The sequence below is a fragment of the Ammodytes marinus genome (assembly GCF_949987685.1).
Source record: "Ammodytes marinus genome assembly, chromosome: 14".
In the NCBI taxonomy this organism is placed as follows: domain Eukaryota; kingdom Metazoa; phylum Chordata; class Actinopteri; order Uranoscopiformes; family Ammodytidae; genus Ammodytes; species Ammodytes marinus.
The window spans coordinates 26,854,717-26,871,908 of NC_137218.1; the positions used below are offsets into that span (position 1 = coordinate 26,854,717).

At 41.5% G+C, this 17,192-nt stretch overlaps 1 protein-coding gene across 1 annotated transcript; it reads left to right on the forward strand.

The window, feature by feature from the left end:
- Positions 1-1,447: 1,447 nt before the first annotated feature.
- On the forward strand, positions 1,448-13,562 carry LOC307261067 (scavenger receptor cysteine-rich domain-containing group B protein; the record flags this gene model as incomplete). The annotated part of the gene is made up of 9 exons (XM_080041504.1): positions 1,448-1,583; positions 3,802-3,840; positions 5,219-5,521; positions 5,807-5,869; positions 7,620-7,934; positions 8,661-8,735; positions 8,877-9,197; positions 13,046-13,144; positions 13,246-13,562. The coding sequence occupies 9 exons, from the start codon at positions 1,448-1,450 to the stop codon at positions 13,560-13,562; spliced, it is 1,668 nt and encodes a 555-aa protein (XP_079897630.1).
- Positions 13,563-17,192: the final 3,630 nt, after the last annotated feature.

Sequence of the window (17,192 nt, forward strand, 5' to 3'; positions counted from 1 at the left end):
AAGAGAAGAAAAAAACAAAAAAAACAAAAAAACAATTGAAACATTTACATAGTGGTGAAGAGTGGCAGCAATTAAAATGAAATTAAATGGGTGAAAGTACAATATAGCCTAATTAAAACAGTTACACAGGTAGAGTTTGGCAGATTTAAGATAGTTTGTTTAAATTGATTAAAGGATATGAAGGTATTTAGTTTAATTTGTTGCTGTAAGTTGTTCCAGGAGTCGGGGGCACTGAAGCTAAAAGCTGTCTTTCCCAGCTCAGACCTGGCTTGTGGGACATAAAGCATGAGCATGTCAGTATAGATACTTCTAGTCAAATATTACTCAACTACAAGTGAAAGTTGAGAGTATTTGCTTTTAAAAATACTTAAGAATTCAAAAGTACAAAGTGTATATTTTTGCTATATAGGCAAAGGATTGACATAGGACTTCCAACAAGACCAGGGGGCTCAAATGACTGTGAGAAGTCAATTGACACGCAGTTCTCTCAAATTATAATGTTATATAAATTGACATCTTTATCATTGTTCATCATTTAAACTTACAATCATGACAGCATAGGAAAACTTCATTTAAAATGTTAATCTGGAGAGCAAAGAACATTTCTATACCTCAACGTGCTTTCTCAGATTTGATGGTCAGTGCTTTGATGAAGGTAGTCCTTCATCAATGTTACACAGTATGCACAAACTTGTCCAGTTGTTTTTTTCCATTTGTTTTCCGCCATTATCCCAATCTAGTCTGAATGAAAGAGCGTGTCTGGGAGACATATTTCAGTATTCACTTGAAAGCAGAGTGAGAACAGGTTCTGTGATTGGTTGCCATGTGTGTATATAGCGTGTGGCCAATTGTATTTCAGAAGAAAAAACAATCAACAGCTGACTTCAAAGCTATGCTAAGCCTTAAAGTAACAAGTAATGACAAGCTCCCTGGAAATGAAGTCAAAAAGTAGAATTTTTGTCTATGATATAGTAGTAGTGGATTGAAAGTCATAACTTTAAAAAAAAAGATTCTCAAGTAATGTCAGTACTCAAGTACATTTACTTTGTTACTGTTCACCACTGACTGTGGCACATGAAACTGTAGTGACACTATCTATGGTTATAACGTGTTGCTGGTTTTCCCCCAGGGAAGTGTTTGTATGTCATAAACAACAATTTCCACTGGGAGTGACAAAAGACATGCCCCCTGTGGAATCGATTTATTTTTTGGGCTTCACATTTCCTGAACCTGACCTCACACTGCCATCAATACCTACTGCACACTAGCAACAGCCACAGGCTAGGCCCACATCAGAGACAACAATCCAATACTATAATTAGGCTACACTGATTTAACCAGGACAAAACATAGCGATTGGTTTGTAGTAATAGAAAAAAGTGTCTACTACATTTAAAGTATGTTGACACACATCTCACAGTGTGTGAATGTGTGTGTTTGAGGAAGGATGGTCAGTCAGGCAGCCATGCGAGGCCAACGTGTGGTGGAGAGCGAGTGCAGGTGCTGGAATCCGGCCGTCTGGCTCCTGCTGTCCCTGATGGGATCCCTGGTTCTGGTGGCCTTCAGTGTGTGGCTGCGACTCGGTGAGTACAGGGGGGTTTGTTTTCTGTTTGTTTTATGTGGTTGGGGGGTCACTGTGTTTGTGTTCTATGTTATTTCCTACAAGCTGTAGGATTTTATCATGTGCCATACAGAATACCTCATGCGATTAGAAAATAGTTTGGTAACACCTATGTAGTGGGTAACACATATCTATGTAGTAGGTACTACAATTTTGTGTACCTTATTGTAAAGTGTTTCCTATAGTTTTCTATATTTGGATCCATTTTTGCAAATTATTGACCTGCAGACATTTGATTAAAGGTCTGCGACTCTGGAGAAAATCCCTCACGATATCTCCTCACAATCCTGTCCATACTGTGTTAGCACTGAAAAAAATATATCCAGTGTTAATTCACAGCCTAGGTTCTGTAAACGGACATTTATACATACCCATACACATTAGTTTACATAACCATGATGTACAGCTATGGGATATAACCGCAGGATTGTGAGGAGATATTCACTGATGTTGACAAATAGTGGCAGATGGCAGACATTAAGAGTCACCACAATGTAGAACACAGTTTAAACTGTAAAGGCCTTTGGTCTTGGTAAATGAATAGGCCTGAAAAGGTGTGTACACTTTCAAATTCTCAATGTCAATTGTCGGATAGAACAACATAATAATGTATAACGTTTACGAAATGGGTAATTCTTCATTCCCTGGCTCAGGACCAGAGGTTGGTTTAATGAAAATTGAAACTGATTCCTTCTACCTAGAGAAAATATCCAACACATGTTTTTAAAAGTCATAAGTCCTTGCTTTTTTTAAACTCTTAAATACTAATTTCAATAGGTACCAGTAACATATCAACAATTTGCTGGCCACTCTAGTCCAGAGATGCTACATTACATATTTCAGAAGTTAATGGCAATAAAAAAGACTACTACTTGTTGTTCTTGTGTGTAAGTGCTCTAACACATGTTTGGGGCATAATAAGAAGAACCAGGTGTACCTGTAATGGATGTGTGTCCACTACTGTCTACCTCTTGTTTACCAGTGATAGCTGGCTAAAGGCCCTGGAGGCAGACAGGATCAATCCCACTCACTGGACTGCATGGATCAACAATTAAAAATATAGAGCATAAAGTCCAGTTTTGTCTCTTGATAGTGCAAATAAACACGTGCCTTATTAATATTTGTTTGTTGTCGTTTCAGGAGATATGAAAATAAACAGACGGGATGTATCCAGTAAGTAATGTTTCATTTTATTTAACTTTTTTTCCTGATCCTCGTTAGATTAAGAACTGTTTCTCCATGGAATATAAACCAGTAGGTATTGTGACACTGTAAACAGGTGTGTTACCAGCCCTTCAAGCTAAAATACTGTAGGTAGTCATATGTTTACACTGTACATGTCTTAATGCCACAAGGCACAAACAAATAGGAGAAGCCTGTGAATTGACCTACATGGAGTGTGTTGGTTTCACAAATCGTGGTGATCATTTCGTTATCTTTGTGAGTTGCTGACACCTAAGATTTTAGCCTTCAGGCATTTGACTGGCCTCTGGAAGTTGCAGTGCTTTGAGCCAAATGCTAATGTTAAAAAGCTCACAATGACAACGCTTCATTAGGTGTCATGTCTAGTGTGTTAGCATGTTAACGTGTTCATGTGCTCAAGATAACACAAACTACAGCTAAGGCTGATGGGAAAGTCATATTGGTATTGCAGGTATTTAGTCATAAACAGAAGTATTGGTCAAATTTAAAAGTCGATCTGATGGTGACATGAATGTATCAGTTTGCCAGTTTCATTGGGATGTGTGTGGGTGTGCTAACCATCCTGCGGGTGGAACTAGTAAGACAACGTTGCTGATCAATGTCTGTGGAATATCCAACTTAAAAATGACTTCACCGCAGTGGAAATCTGTTGAACTATTAAGCTTTCTGAATAATTGGCCATTGGCAGTCCCCAAAAATTGAATGGAAATCCATCCACTAGAAGTCGTCTCGTACCACAGTATTTGCCTCACTTTTGACTCCCATGGGAAAATAACTAAATAAATAAAGCAATAGTCTAAGATATTTCTGTTGTAGCGAGTGAATACATGATTTGAACAGGCCTGCTGTTGTGGGTTCAGTCTGTGTCTTGTGTTACAGGAAAATAGATAAAGTAGATAGAGTACTGTAACTAGCCTCCTTTCAACAAATCATTTCACCATACTCTCTCTCATATCTCCTCCTCCCTCCTGTTTCAGCCCAGGGCGAGCCACCCTCCGTAGAGAGGCAGTACCCAGGTAAGCATGACCTAAACAGCTGCCTCTGCACCTCACCTCCACACCAGGTGGCCAAACACTCATGTTCAGAAAAACTTGTCTGCATCCAGGCCACCCCATGAAAACCAATCGGTGGGCTGGCTGTGTGTCAGTGACACGGTGTACAGAAGGTAGATCAGTGCCTGGGGCCCTTTTTTGAAACAAGGCCACTTTCCCAGCTCTCCATTTCCCTAATCCCACCACTTACTTGCTATGTTACCTCCCACCCACCTGCACCTATCCACCTCACTCACTTCCAAAGAGTCATGTGGCTTATTGTGTCCAGAAGACATGTTTTCTTGCTATTAACTGTCATTACTTTAGACCAGAGCCATGCCACTCTGTCTTCTTATCTCATTATTTTTTTTTCCTCAAAATTGACCATGATGTTTAGATGTCTGTCAGACTGTGAGGTGGCACACTCATAGATACAGAAGAGTATTAGGGCCCAGAGAGGGGACAACATGAGAGCAGGATCCTTCTTTTCATGTTCCGCTTCGAGAATGAAGAAGAAATGTTGAGAAAAAGCCTTCATCAAATCAAATCAAATCAAATCAGTTTTATTTGTATAGCCTAATATCACAAATTGACATTTGCCTCAGTGGGCTTGACATTCCATACAGTAACATAACACCCTGCCCTTAAACACTTAGCTAGGCTGAGAAAAAAACTCCCAGCAAAAAAACCTTTATCGGGATTTTAAAAAAATTTAGAAATCTCAGGGAGAGTTGACCGAGTAAGGGATCCCTCTCCCAGGACGGACATACTGCAATAGATGTCGTAAGTAGAGAAAAATCATAAAGGAGTCAATCATTGACCAGATGTTTGTTTACATGGTAATACTAAATGATCAAATGTTGAGAATACACTGGAGAGTTACAGACTGCGGTAAACCTGGAAATATCTTGACATATAATCCATCCTCCGGGATCATAAGTAATGATGGTCCCCCAGCCCTACGTTCCTGAAATTGGCAATTAGGTTTAGGCATCACAGCCAAAACAAGACGGATAATACATTGTTGTCTTTGTGCAGAGGGCTGTGAGATGAGAGCGCCATCTAATAAATGCAACACTGAATAACTTCACTCTGGTAGTGAGTGGAGCTTAGAGGATGTCTAGTTTTGGTTAAAAAAAAGAGGTTGTAGCAGTCTTGATTCTTCAACTTTAATCTCAACATTGTATTTTGTTTTTTTTTTATTGAAGTGTATAATGAAAAGTAAACCTCCTCTTCTTCCTCTTTTGTCTACAGTGGCCCTAGTACATAACCACATACAGTACAGTGTGGGGTTGAGATTAATCACAGTTTGAATATGACAAAGAGAGAAGCCCTGACAGATATGGTCTCTCTCTCTTCAAAGTACGTCTGGTGAATGGACGCAGCCGGTGTGCGGGTCGAGTGGAGGTGTTCTACAACGTGGACTGGGGCACAGTGTGCAATGACGATTTTGACATGGTGGATGCCAATGTGGTGTGCAGACAGCTGGGCTGCGGAGTGGCCGTGGCCATGGGAAGCAGCTCTCAGTACGGACAAGGCTCGGGGCACATCCTGCTGGATAACGTGGACTGCAGCGGGAACGAAGCAGACCTCAGCCACTGCCGTAGTCAGGGGTGGGGCATCCACAACTGTTACCACTACGAGGACGTGGCTGTTATCTGCAAAGGTAAAGCCTTAATACTACAAACACAAACACACACACGAACAAACACACACATACACACACACACACACACACTCACACACACACACACACACACAAACAAACACATACACACACACACACACACACACACACACACACACACACACACACACACACACACACACACACAAACACACACATTGGCTTAGGTAGTGGTTAAACATCTCTTCATGTATTAACCATATCACGAGGTGACTCCAACTCCTGCTTCCATTTATTTATTCATCTTTTTTTTGTTATTGCTAGAACCAGCGGTTGTGGGGGGGCCTGACGATCGCATCACCCCGCCCGAGGAGAACTCTGGTTTGCGTAAGTCCTGCCAGCTTTTATCTAAATGAGACTGTCTTCTGCCAACCTCAAATGTCAGAGGGATGAGTATGTGTCCTTTTAGGGAAAACTACAAAGGCCGAATATGCAAATGGCCGAAATCCAGAAACAGAAACTTGAAATACTTATGGAAGGACTATGTGAAAACATTATTATTTGTCCTGTTTAAACTTAAAGCTGCACTAATCAGTATTTCTATATAACAATGCATCTCATTACTCCTTGTATCTGAAAGAGGACACACAGTTATAATCCCACAGAGTAATTCCACGCGAAAATGCAGTTCCACTCAGCTGTATAGAGCTTTATAGAATCTTTCACCTACAGTATATAATTGGTTTCTGGCCTTTTTTCACATATAATCATTCTCGGCTGTAGCAGGCAGCAGTTTTCAGTGAAAAAAGCTCCACTGAAGACTGCTTGCTCGGCACCAAAAGGCAGATAGACCAAGTTAAACATTTTTCGAGCAATCAGAAGTGAAAGAACAAATATTTCCCTCATTGGTGGAGACCAAAACAAAAGTAAATGTATGAAATGTATTAGACTTGATTTATCAGGCGCCATTCACATGCTAGAAAATAAATGATAACGCTGCTCCTTTTCTGCAGCATGTGTGAATAGGCAACAGTTTGCTTACAGTTTGCTTACAAGCCATATGAGGTTACAACTTGATCATTTTTTGCAGCTTGTTTCCACTGCTCCCAAGTGGCCAAACAAGTCACAACAGATGAAACTGATCATCCACTTCTGAACACAGAATAACACCATCAAGCTGAAGGTTAAAGGAAGGATTCTGGGTTGATAGTCACTCTTGTGCAACATTTTATGTATGTAAATTGACTTGAAATAAGGTTTTGCAAAACATTGGGACCTTTCTTGAGCTCAGTGTCCGTCAGACATCCCCAGGGAAAAGGTATAATACACCTCAAAAGGCCTCTTGAATTCCAGGCCGCCCCTTGTTGTGTGCTGGGTTTGCCTTTGTTGTGGTCGCCCTGCAGTAAAGGACGCATTTAGCTAATTCTCCTGTGGCCTTCATAAAACCTACTGGGAACGCAGCGAAAGCAAACCCGATTCATGGCTTCCTTTCAGGGGGAAGAATATGTGTGAATGACAGACACATGACACTGTCTGTTGTCTTCACTCTTGCTTTTTTGTTGTGTCTGGGGGCCGCGGCATTACATGACCACATCTGTGTTTGGTGCATTATCAGATGTTAACCTTAACTCTCCTGCTCCAGTTTTTATTTTTTTAAAGCTGAAGCCACGGTATGTCTTATACACAACACCCTTCTCTTTGCTCTGTATCTATGTCTCTTCGTTCTTTTGTCTCACACACTTACGCGGGTAACATTTCCTCTGATAACCACAAATCAGCACATATTAAAGGTAAAGTCCGCGATCCTGGACAACGCTTACCCATTTACAAAGCCTAGACTGTGTTTTAACGCTGATGGTAACACTTTATAATAATGTTTATGTTATATTATTATATAAGTGATTCATAAGTTATTTATAAGTAATATATAAGTAATTAGAATTATAAATGTCGCAAATGAGAATATGATTCAATGAATAGGAAAAAAACAGCATGATTCAACAATTAGTCGACTATAGATTCGACCAATAAGATTCAACTATGTAAAATTTGAAGACACCCCATACTACACATTTGTACCTGAAATGTACTCACAATCAGTCGGCATAAATCTCCCCTCCTCTCTCTCTTGGTCTAGGAGATGGCTCCCTCCGTCTGGTGAATGGACAGACCGACTGCCAGGGCAGAGTGGAGGTGTACTACCAAGGAAACTGGGGGACGGTGTGTGATGACGACTGGGTCCTCAGCAATGCTCAGGTGGTGTGCCAGCAGACACACTGCGGTAGGGCCGTCTATGCACACACCAACTCCTACTTTGGCTACGGTACAGGCCGCATTCTCCTGGACAATGTCCATTGCTACGGCACCGAATCGGATCTGACTAAGTGCAGGAGCCTGGGCTGGGGCAATCACAACTGTGGCCACCATGAGGATGCTGGAGTCACTTGCCTTGGTATGTTGGTGCTCTCAGCCATGGAATATGTAACACAAGTAGAAACGCATGTAAACCAGGCATTATTATTGATGATGTTCAAACAAATAATTGAACAAGACCTAGTATCCAGTCGGAATTACATAATTCTGAAAGGTCATAAACAAAAGAATCACTTCCATCCCTAAAGCTGGGCGGCTAAAAACTACCACATCCCTTGATTACAGTGACTACTTACTGTGAATGTATATGTCTATATTCATTATCATTGATGACAATAATGTCAAGAGTTATTAGAAATCATGGTAACAGTCGTAGTTGTGAAAAGAGAAACTACTATTGGTTGTTTAGACACTAACCTATTTCTTCTCCATTTCTCCCCACTTAAGGATCCACTGTTGAACCTCCTGTGCCAACAGCAAACCAGCGATCGATAGACAGAACACACTGGCAAACATCAAACACTGCAGGTATAACAGCATATAATACAGTCCATCTTTATCTGTAGGCAAGCACACACTGATTATTACTCCCTTGTTTCAGTAAGTCAAATTGGTTTTACTGTAATTTTTTCCAAAGTAAAAATGAAATGTGTACTTGTTTTAACAAATGACCAACAGGGGGTGGGAGAGGGGGGGGGGGGGGCATTTCTCCCTCATTTCTCTAAACATGTGACATCAGAAGCATGGCAGACTGTTTTTTTGAGCCATCAAGTAATTTTGTCATGTATTACCATCTTCCATCCAGCAACCGATACAGCTCCAGACACAGAGTCAATGCCAAGTACAACAGTTACAGTGACCACACCTGCCCCGACAAAAGGTAACAACACAATAAGTACAGCATGTTCTATTATTAGACTGACTAGTGAATATTATAACATTGTATGCAATTATCAGCCATATAGATTTGATCTGAAAAGACACTTCTACTCAAAAGTTACAATTCCACGTTCTTGTGCAGGCAAACCAGCCATTCGTGTGATGAATGGTAACAGCACCTGCCAGGGCCGTGTGGAGGTCCGCTACAAAAACATTTGGGGAACAGTGTGTGATGATGACTGGGACATGACCAGCGCCACCGTGGTGTGCAGACAGCTCGGCTGCGGCCACGCTATCGCGGCCATGGACAAAGCATACTTCGGCTACGGTTCATCACCCATCCTGCTGGACAATGTGAAATGTAGCGGCACCGAACCGGATCTGTCCAAGTGTTTCCATCTGGGCTGGGGTCAGCACAACTGTGGCCATCACGAGGATGCTGGAGTGATCTGTGCAGCACCACGTAAGACCTGACTGGACATCAGACTAAAGCAGCCTCCATACATACATCAATCAAGTGAACACATACTTACAATGCTCAGCATAGGGAATGTTAAACGTGGAGTCAGCGACTCTGGAGAACATTAGTTGTCAAAATCACATTTTGTCTGAATTTGTGAATATGTTCTCCTGATCCTCTAACCGTCTGTATATGTGTGAGCACTGGAGAAAATCTAGTGTTAATACACAGCCTAGGGTCTGTAAACTGGTACGTTAACAAATGGTATTGAAGCAAAGGGCCTAGGACGATGTTCACTGATTTTGACAACAAGCATTCTCCAGAATCACTGACTCCACCTTTAAGTCATCCATTCCATCAAAAGTTCATACTTCCTTTTCATTCAGTCACCTGCGCTCGCCCCTATGAGCTGTCCAGTTGCAATGTATGACTGTAGTACTCCGAGGGGGAGACAGCTTAGAGGCCATAACAAATACAGTGGAAGAGTCAAGAAACGTCAGCGTCACTGCATGACTGCAGGCCAAATATCACGTATGTGAGGCTAAATCAGAGGCATATAAAGAAGGGATGCACCAAAATTTCGGCTACCGAAAATATTCGGCCGAAAATGGAAGAATCGTTAATTTGCGGTTTTGGTAGGATCAGGGAAAGGGCAGAAAAATAGTAACAGAAGATTGATGAACTAAATGACAATAAGGAAATGTTTAATATGTTTCAAAAAGAGCTGTGTGCTTGTAAGCAAGTAAATGGCAGTAAAGAGAGACCAAACCGTGTATGTGAGTTCACGTCTTGCCATGAGCGCGCTGCAGGGGCAAGGCCGGATTATCCATATAAAGGATCGGGCGAGTGCCCTGGGGCACCAGCCAAATATAGCCATTAGGGGGGCACCAAATGATCAGGACAATAATTAGACCCTAATAAATGTTTTCATATTTTATGTCGGCCATATACTGGAAGAGACACAAACATGTACAAAATGAACCATTGTTAAAATTATTAATGAAAAAAAATATTATTATTTTGACTTGGGTGTAAGCGTGTGCCCCCCACTAGGGGTGTGAACGTTTACAAAAATGTCTAACCGTGTACACGACGGAATTTTTTTCGTGTACACGGTTAACCGTGACGTCATTGTCTTCGCGCGCCCGCCGTCCTGTAGGCGCGCGCGCACACACACACACACACACACACACACATACGCGTTCGTTCGCCTGTAAACACACAGTTGAAATGAACTACGCTCGTTTACACACCTCTTATAATAGGTCCATGGCACAAACCAAACACAAACACACACACACACACGTTCGCCTGACATGTGCGCCGTCATTATCGCGCTTCATTAATTTCCTGATTAATATAGCCTATCGCTTTCTACATGTCCACGTTCATGCAGGTTGAACAGGTGTTATAAAGTTCGGGCTACTTACGAGCTTAGTTCACGTCAACCGAGTAACTTTAATCTTTAGGTTATCTTTCATCACTCTTCCGTGGCTGTGAGTCGAGCACCGGCACGGCGACTCCCCGTGTGTGTGTGTGTGTGTGTGTGTGTGTGTGTGTGTGTGCCGATACACACACTCACACACTCGCCGAGAGACAGACCGATTCGGCAGACCGATTCGGCAGACTAGCTTTTATCATCCCCAATTAGTTTAGGCCTACTAGTGATGTAAAATCAATAAATGTGTGTCTCCAGAACATATTTAAAAACTTTGAAAAAAAGAAAATTTGAAATTTGAAAAAAAAATTTAAACGGTTTTCGTTTATTGATTTTTCCTAAACGGTTATGATTTACTAAACGGCACACCCCTACCCCCCACCCCCATCATGGACCGGTCCACAATGACACGCCGGCAGCGGCGCCAAATTTATGTAAACAAAAGCCGCGATTCAAATTGTTCCTTCAGTCGGAAGTTTTTTTTGCCAGCAAGAAATGGAGGAATAAGTTATAAAAGGTAAGGCTTATCGACCATTATTTCTATCTGCTAATGTGTAGCTGTGGTGATTTTATAAGTGATGTGACGCCACAAAGGTGTGGAGAGGTGCAAAGAGAGAGACACTAGGCTCATTAGAGCCCAGTTGCGGCTCGAGAGTAGCCGAGTGCAGACGGGGGAGTGAGCAAAAAGCCTGACTGTAACCCGACAGCTCCGAGTTGGCTCGACTTTCATGTGCCGTCGGGAGTATCGTCTTTATTGCGGATGCAGTTCGTTTTCTAGTTTTATTTTGAAGGCCTACTAGAAACATATTCGTAGAAGAGCTACACATACTACAACCGATTAGAAGCAGAATATGAAACCAATAGGAGTAAACACTTCAAAAGCGAGGGACATTTTCTAAACAAGAAACGAGATATATCCCCATTCCCCACACATCTTTATCTTTCTTGTTATTTTACGAGATAAGTCTACTTCTAAGTGATAAAACAATACTTTTCGATCCAAATAAAGGAGGTTTAGTATTTTTCCCTTTGCATAACAAATATGATAGGCCTCAAGAAAGTTAAAGTAGGTTAAATTTCAAAACAGAGTAATTTCAGTAATAAGAATGTAACGTTGATGAAGTGTATGTAGGCCTAATAAAAGATCCCTTTTTTTAGAGATGAACATGATGAACTTTATTATGCTGATGTCTAACATTTAACATAGCCTACAATTCCCAGAGACCATTTAGATCAATGTCAATTAGGCTATGATTTAATCTTAATGGTATAAAGATATCACTTCACTACAAAGTAATGTGACTCTAGGTTGTCTTCACTTTTAAATAAATCTATACAGGAGAGTTAAACCTGCATGCTAATTATTGTTTTTGTATGCCATAAGGTCATTTATTATGGAAATATTTATATTCATCATCATGACATGTTGCATGGTGATGGGTGTTGCATTCTGATTTGAGCATCAGTGCAAGGCTAGTATGAGACTCCTGTCAGTGTCAAAATGTTTGGTTGGATCTAAAATGTTTCTGTAGTAGTCTATGTGTGGTGAGTCTGTACTTGTCTTTAGCTACACGTTCTTGTAAATCTGTGGCCTTAATGCCATAGTACATTTTTAATTGTTGCGTAAAGTTGAAGGACAGGGGCATTTCATGTGAAGTCACCCTGGGGCACCCTAAGGGGTTAATCCGGGCCTGTGCAGGGGCAGTTCTGTAAGGTGCGTGCATGAAGATGTCAGAGTCCAGTGTGTGAGAATTATTTCAAACTAGATGAAAAAGCAGTTTTTAAAGTTTTAACGCTAGTCCAAGACTTATGTTAAATCACCTTACGAAGCACAAAAGCCTTGCACGAGCGAAGCAGCGATTCACCCGGTGAAACCTGGGGTGAAATCTGATGGCAATTCATCCCTCCTTCTATGCGTCAACATGCAAAATAATGAGTGGTTCACAATCACATCCCTAGTCAAATCTGAATTTTACTCTTAAATTTGAAGGTTTTATTGCTTGTTTGTGTATTGAGGCTATGTTTGAGAAGCACAGGAGTTTAATTTGTGCAATGGTGAAAGAATTGGCAAAATCAATGAAAAACTGCAAAAACCACAATTGGGCTTCGGCCTTCAGCCAGAACTATTTCATTATTTTCGGTCAAGAATTTTCCTTTCAGTGCATCCCTAATATAAAGACTGCGCTTTGATTAGATAACATATCTTTCAGATTGGCAAAGACTGTATAATCTATGCATGATGATGAGGGCTTAAAACGTCAAAATCGTTGCAAATTCATCTTTTGTTGAAATTGTTAAGAAAACTGAGGTTGCCTACACTAATCACTACAGAGCATTGCTATTGCTTTAGCTACCTGATATTTCCTGAATATGTTCAGGTCCCAGAGATACCACTTTCTTCTGCTTCCCGCAGCTTTGGATTTCTACATTCCAAATGGACGTGACTTCAGAGTAACAGAAAGGATACCCGCCCCCACCACCACTATCGCCACCACCACACAACCCTCTGAAGGTAGGTTCCATTTATCTTCAACCTGCACACAATGAGACACGGTTCTTCTAGAATTGGTCACAAAAAAGAGTGAAGACTTAAGATTGTCTTTGTCTTTGTAGGAACGGTTAGACTGGTGGATGGCCAGCACCAGTGTGAGGGTAGGGTGGAGATGTACTCAAATTCTGGATGGGGGACAGTGTGTGATGATGCTTGGGACCTTCCTGACGCTCAGGTGGTGTGTCGTCAGCTGGTCTGTGGAGAGGCCGTGGCCGCCAGGGGAGAAGCTTTCTTTGGGCCTGGCACAGGGAGAATCCTGCTGGACAATCTCAAGTGCAGTGGTGCAGAGTCCTCTTTGCAGGACTGCTCCCATATACGCTGGAATGTGCACAACTGTGACCACTCTGAAGATGCTGGGGTCACCTGCTCACTGTCGTGATTTCAACGGAACCACACTCCCATCTCCACCATGGGCAGGAAGTGGGCGTAGCAACCTGGGACTTGTATACATTATGTAAATAACAGCTTTCACATTGCTGAAGGAATACTTCACCCCCGACAACATACAAAATAACTAATATGACAATATATGATTGCATACTATAAACTATCTATGCCTATTAAGCACTTTATAAATAAAAATGTTATGAAATAAAATGTACACCTTTTTTTTATTTGATAAACAAAGAGATGCAAATCTTTTAACCGTCTGTCTCTCTTTTTTGCCCCAAACATATTTACTGTACATGTGATTCTTTAATGATTAGGAACGGTATACTGGAGGAAGTCCTTCAATTATGAATTATGTGGATTAAAGGAAACATTGTTGGACTCCTGAATTATAAAAAATATATATATTACAAACTGCAAGCTAAAAAGAAACAGAAACACCAATAAATATATTTTATATCTTGTGTATATAATACAGTATTTCTCCTTCTACAAATAAATGATGTGTTACATGTGTTCTGTAAACCCCCTTTTAAATAAATGTAACAAGTAATCATTAACATCTCGCAAAATAAATGTTCTTATTTTTCAGGATAAATACAGTATATGGGAGAGTGGGGTGAGATGTGCCACATTTTACTCAAAGTGACTTTAAAGTGAGGCCTTGACAGTAAAGTCTCCAACTCAAATATGTACATATATTTCAGGGTGTTGTGCATCCCCGGCAACAATTTATTATTTATTTATTATTCTTTCGGACAATTCCATCAATACACAATTTTCTCTTTCATATCTTCATACATCTTACTTTGTGTTGTCCGAAGGGTGACGGAAGAAGCCAAAGGCTTATCAGGTCCCGCCCCCATTTTCATCAGATTCGGATTTAGATACACAGATACACAGTTATTGTTTCAGAAAATTATAAAAATTAAAAATTAAACAAACAATAAAAAAAAAATAAGAAAAAAACAAACAAACAGACGCGTGTTGAAAACACGCGGTCAATGGCATTTAGAGACCAACTTAGCAGTTCTCAGCTCAGTTCAGTTTGTCTGTGTCAATGCAAAGTGTGAAGTGGCCTTGTATGTGGCCTGTTCAATTTCTTATCTGGTAGTCTAAACACATCTGCAAAAGTATTCAAAAACATACAAGTCTGTCTGCTGGCCTCTATTATTCGTTACAATATTGTTATGATAGTGACATTCACATTGTGCTCAGCTTATTAGTCTGTAATAAACAATAACATTGGATCTGAAATAAACTCATCATCATCATCTTCAACCGCTTATCCGAAATCGGGTCGCGGGGGCAGCAGCTTGAGCAGGGAACCCCAAACTTCTCTTTCCCGGGCCATCAAACAGCTCTGACTGGGGGATCACGAGGCGTTCCCAGGCCAGTGTGGAGATATAAACTCTCCACCTAGTCCTGGGTCTTCCCTCAGGCCTCCTTCCAGCTGGACGCTCCTGAAACACCTCCCTAGGGAGGCGCCCTGGGGGCATCCTTACCAGATGCCCAAACCACCTCAGCTGGCTCCTTTCAACGCAAAGGAGTAGCGGCTCTGCCCCGAGTTCCTCACGAATGACTGAGCTTTTCACCCTATCTCTAAGGGAGACGCCAGCCACCCTCCTGAGAAAGCCCATTTCGGTCGCTTGTCCCCGCGATCTTGTTCTTCCGGTCATTACCCAGCCTTCATGACCATAGGTGAGGGTAGGAACCAAGATCGACCGGTAGATCGAAAGCTTTGCCTTACGACTCAGCTCTCTTTTCGCCACAACAGTGCGGTAAAGCGAGTACAAAACCGCCCCTGCTGCTCCGATTCTCCGGCCAATCTCACGTTCCATCGTTCCCTCACTCGCAAACAAGACCCCGAGGTACTTGAACTCCTTCACTTGGGGTAAGGACTCATTCCCTACCTGTAGTAGACAATCCATCGGTTTCCTGCTGAGCACCATGGCCTCAGATTTAGAGGTGCTGATCCTCATCTCAACCGCTTCACACTCGGCTGTGAACCGATCCAATGAGAGCTGCAGGTCACAGGCCGATCATGCCATCAGAACCACATCATCCGCAAACAGCAGAGATGAGATCCTCAGCCCACCAAACTGCAACCCCTCCCCTCCACGACTACGCCTTGATATCCTGTCCATGAATATCACAAACAGGATTGGTGATAAAGCGCAGCCCTGGCGGAAATGAAATGAAATAAACTGTTTAAGAAATATAGCTTTCGGAAAAAAAGTTGTCTTGTGGCACAACTTGCCCCCGGTGTGGTGTATGTTGTGCCACAAGAGAGAATACCATGGGGCAATATATATCTCATAATATACAGTCATATGAAAAAGTTTGGGAACCCCTCTCAGCCGGCATTATAATTGACTCTGCTTTCACAAAAAAAAAGATAAAAGTGGGTTGTCTTTAATTTACCAGGAACAGCTAAGTACTGGGATGTTTTCCAAACAAAGATTTTTTGAAAAGCAGTATTTGGTTGTATGAAATAAAATAAAATGTGAAAAACTGGCTGTGCAAAAATATGGGTACCCTTGTGGTTTTGTTGATTTTAATGCCTGTAACAGCATGTAAAACTGATGACTTTAAACGCAAAGTTGGTTGGATTATGTTGTTAAGCCTTGAACCTCATAGAATTGTCTGTTTAATCATGAGAAAATTTATTTTAGGTGCCTAAATGCAAGTTGCACTTCTCTTTGACTCTCTGCTGAAGTGAAACAGAATGGGATCATCAAAACAGCTCCCAAAAGATCTGAAAAACAAAGATTGTTCATTGTCATGGTTTAGGGGAAGGCTACAAGAAGCTTTCCCAAAGGTTTCAATTGTCAATTTCGACTGTAGGGAACGTTGTCAGGAAATGGAAGGACACAGGCATAGTGGCAGTTAAACCCAGGCATGGCAGACCAAGAAAAAAACAGGAGCGGCATCGGTGGAGGATTGTGAGAATGGTTGCACACAAACCACAGATCACCTCCAAAGACCTGCAAGAACATCTGGCTGCAGATTGTGTATCTGTACATCGTTCAACAATTCAGCGCAATTTGCACCAAAACATCTGCTTTTTATAAAGACCAAATAACTTAATTTTTGTCTCATCAGTCCAAAGCATTTTCTTCCAATATGAATCTGGCTTGTCTAAATGAGCTTTTGCATACTCCATGCAACTGTATCTGTGGCGTGGGCGCAGAAAGGGCTTCCTTCTCATCACCCGGGCATACAGATGTTTTGGTGCAAATTGCACTGAATTGTAGAACCATGTACAGATACACAATCTGCAGCCAGATGTTCTTGCAGGTCTTTGGAGGTGATCTTTGGGTTGTGTGCAACCATTCTCACAATCCGCCGCATATGCCGCTCTTGTACTTTTCTTGGTCTGCTAGACCTGGGTTTAACTGCAACTGTGCCTGTGTCCTTCCATTCCCTGACAACGTTCCTTACAGTAGAAATTGACAATTGAAACCTTTGGGAAAGCTTCTTGTAGCCTTCCCCTAAACCATGACAATGAATAATCTTTGTTTTTAAGATCTTTTGGGAGGTGTTTTGATGATCCCATTCTGTCTCACTTCAGCAGAGAGTCAAAGAGAAGTGCAACTTGCATTTAGGCACCTAAAAT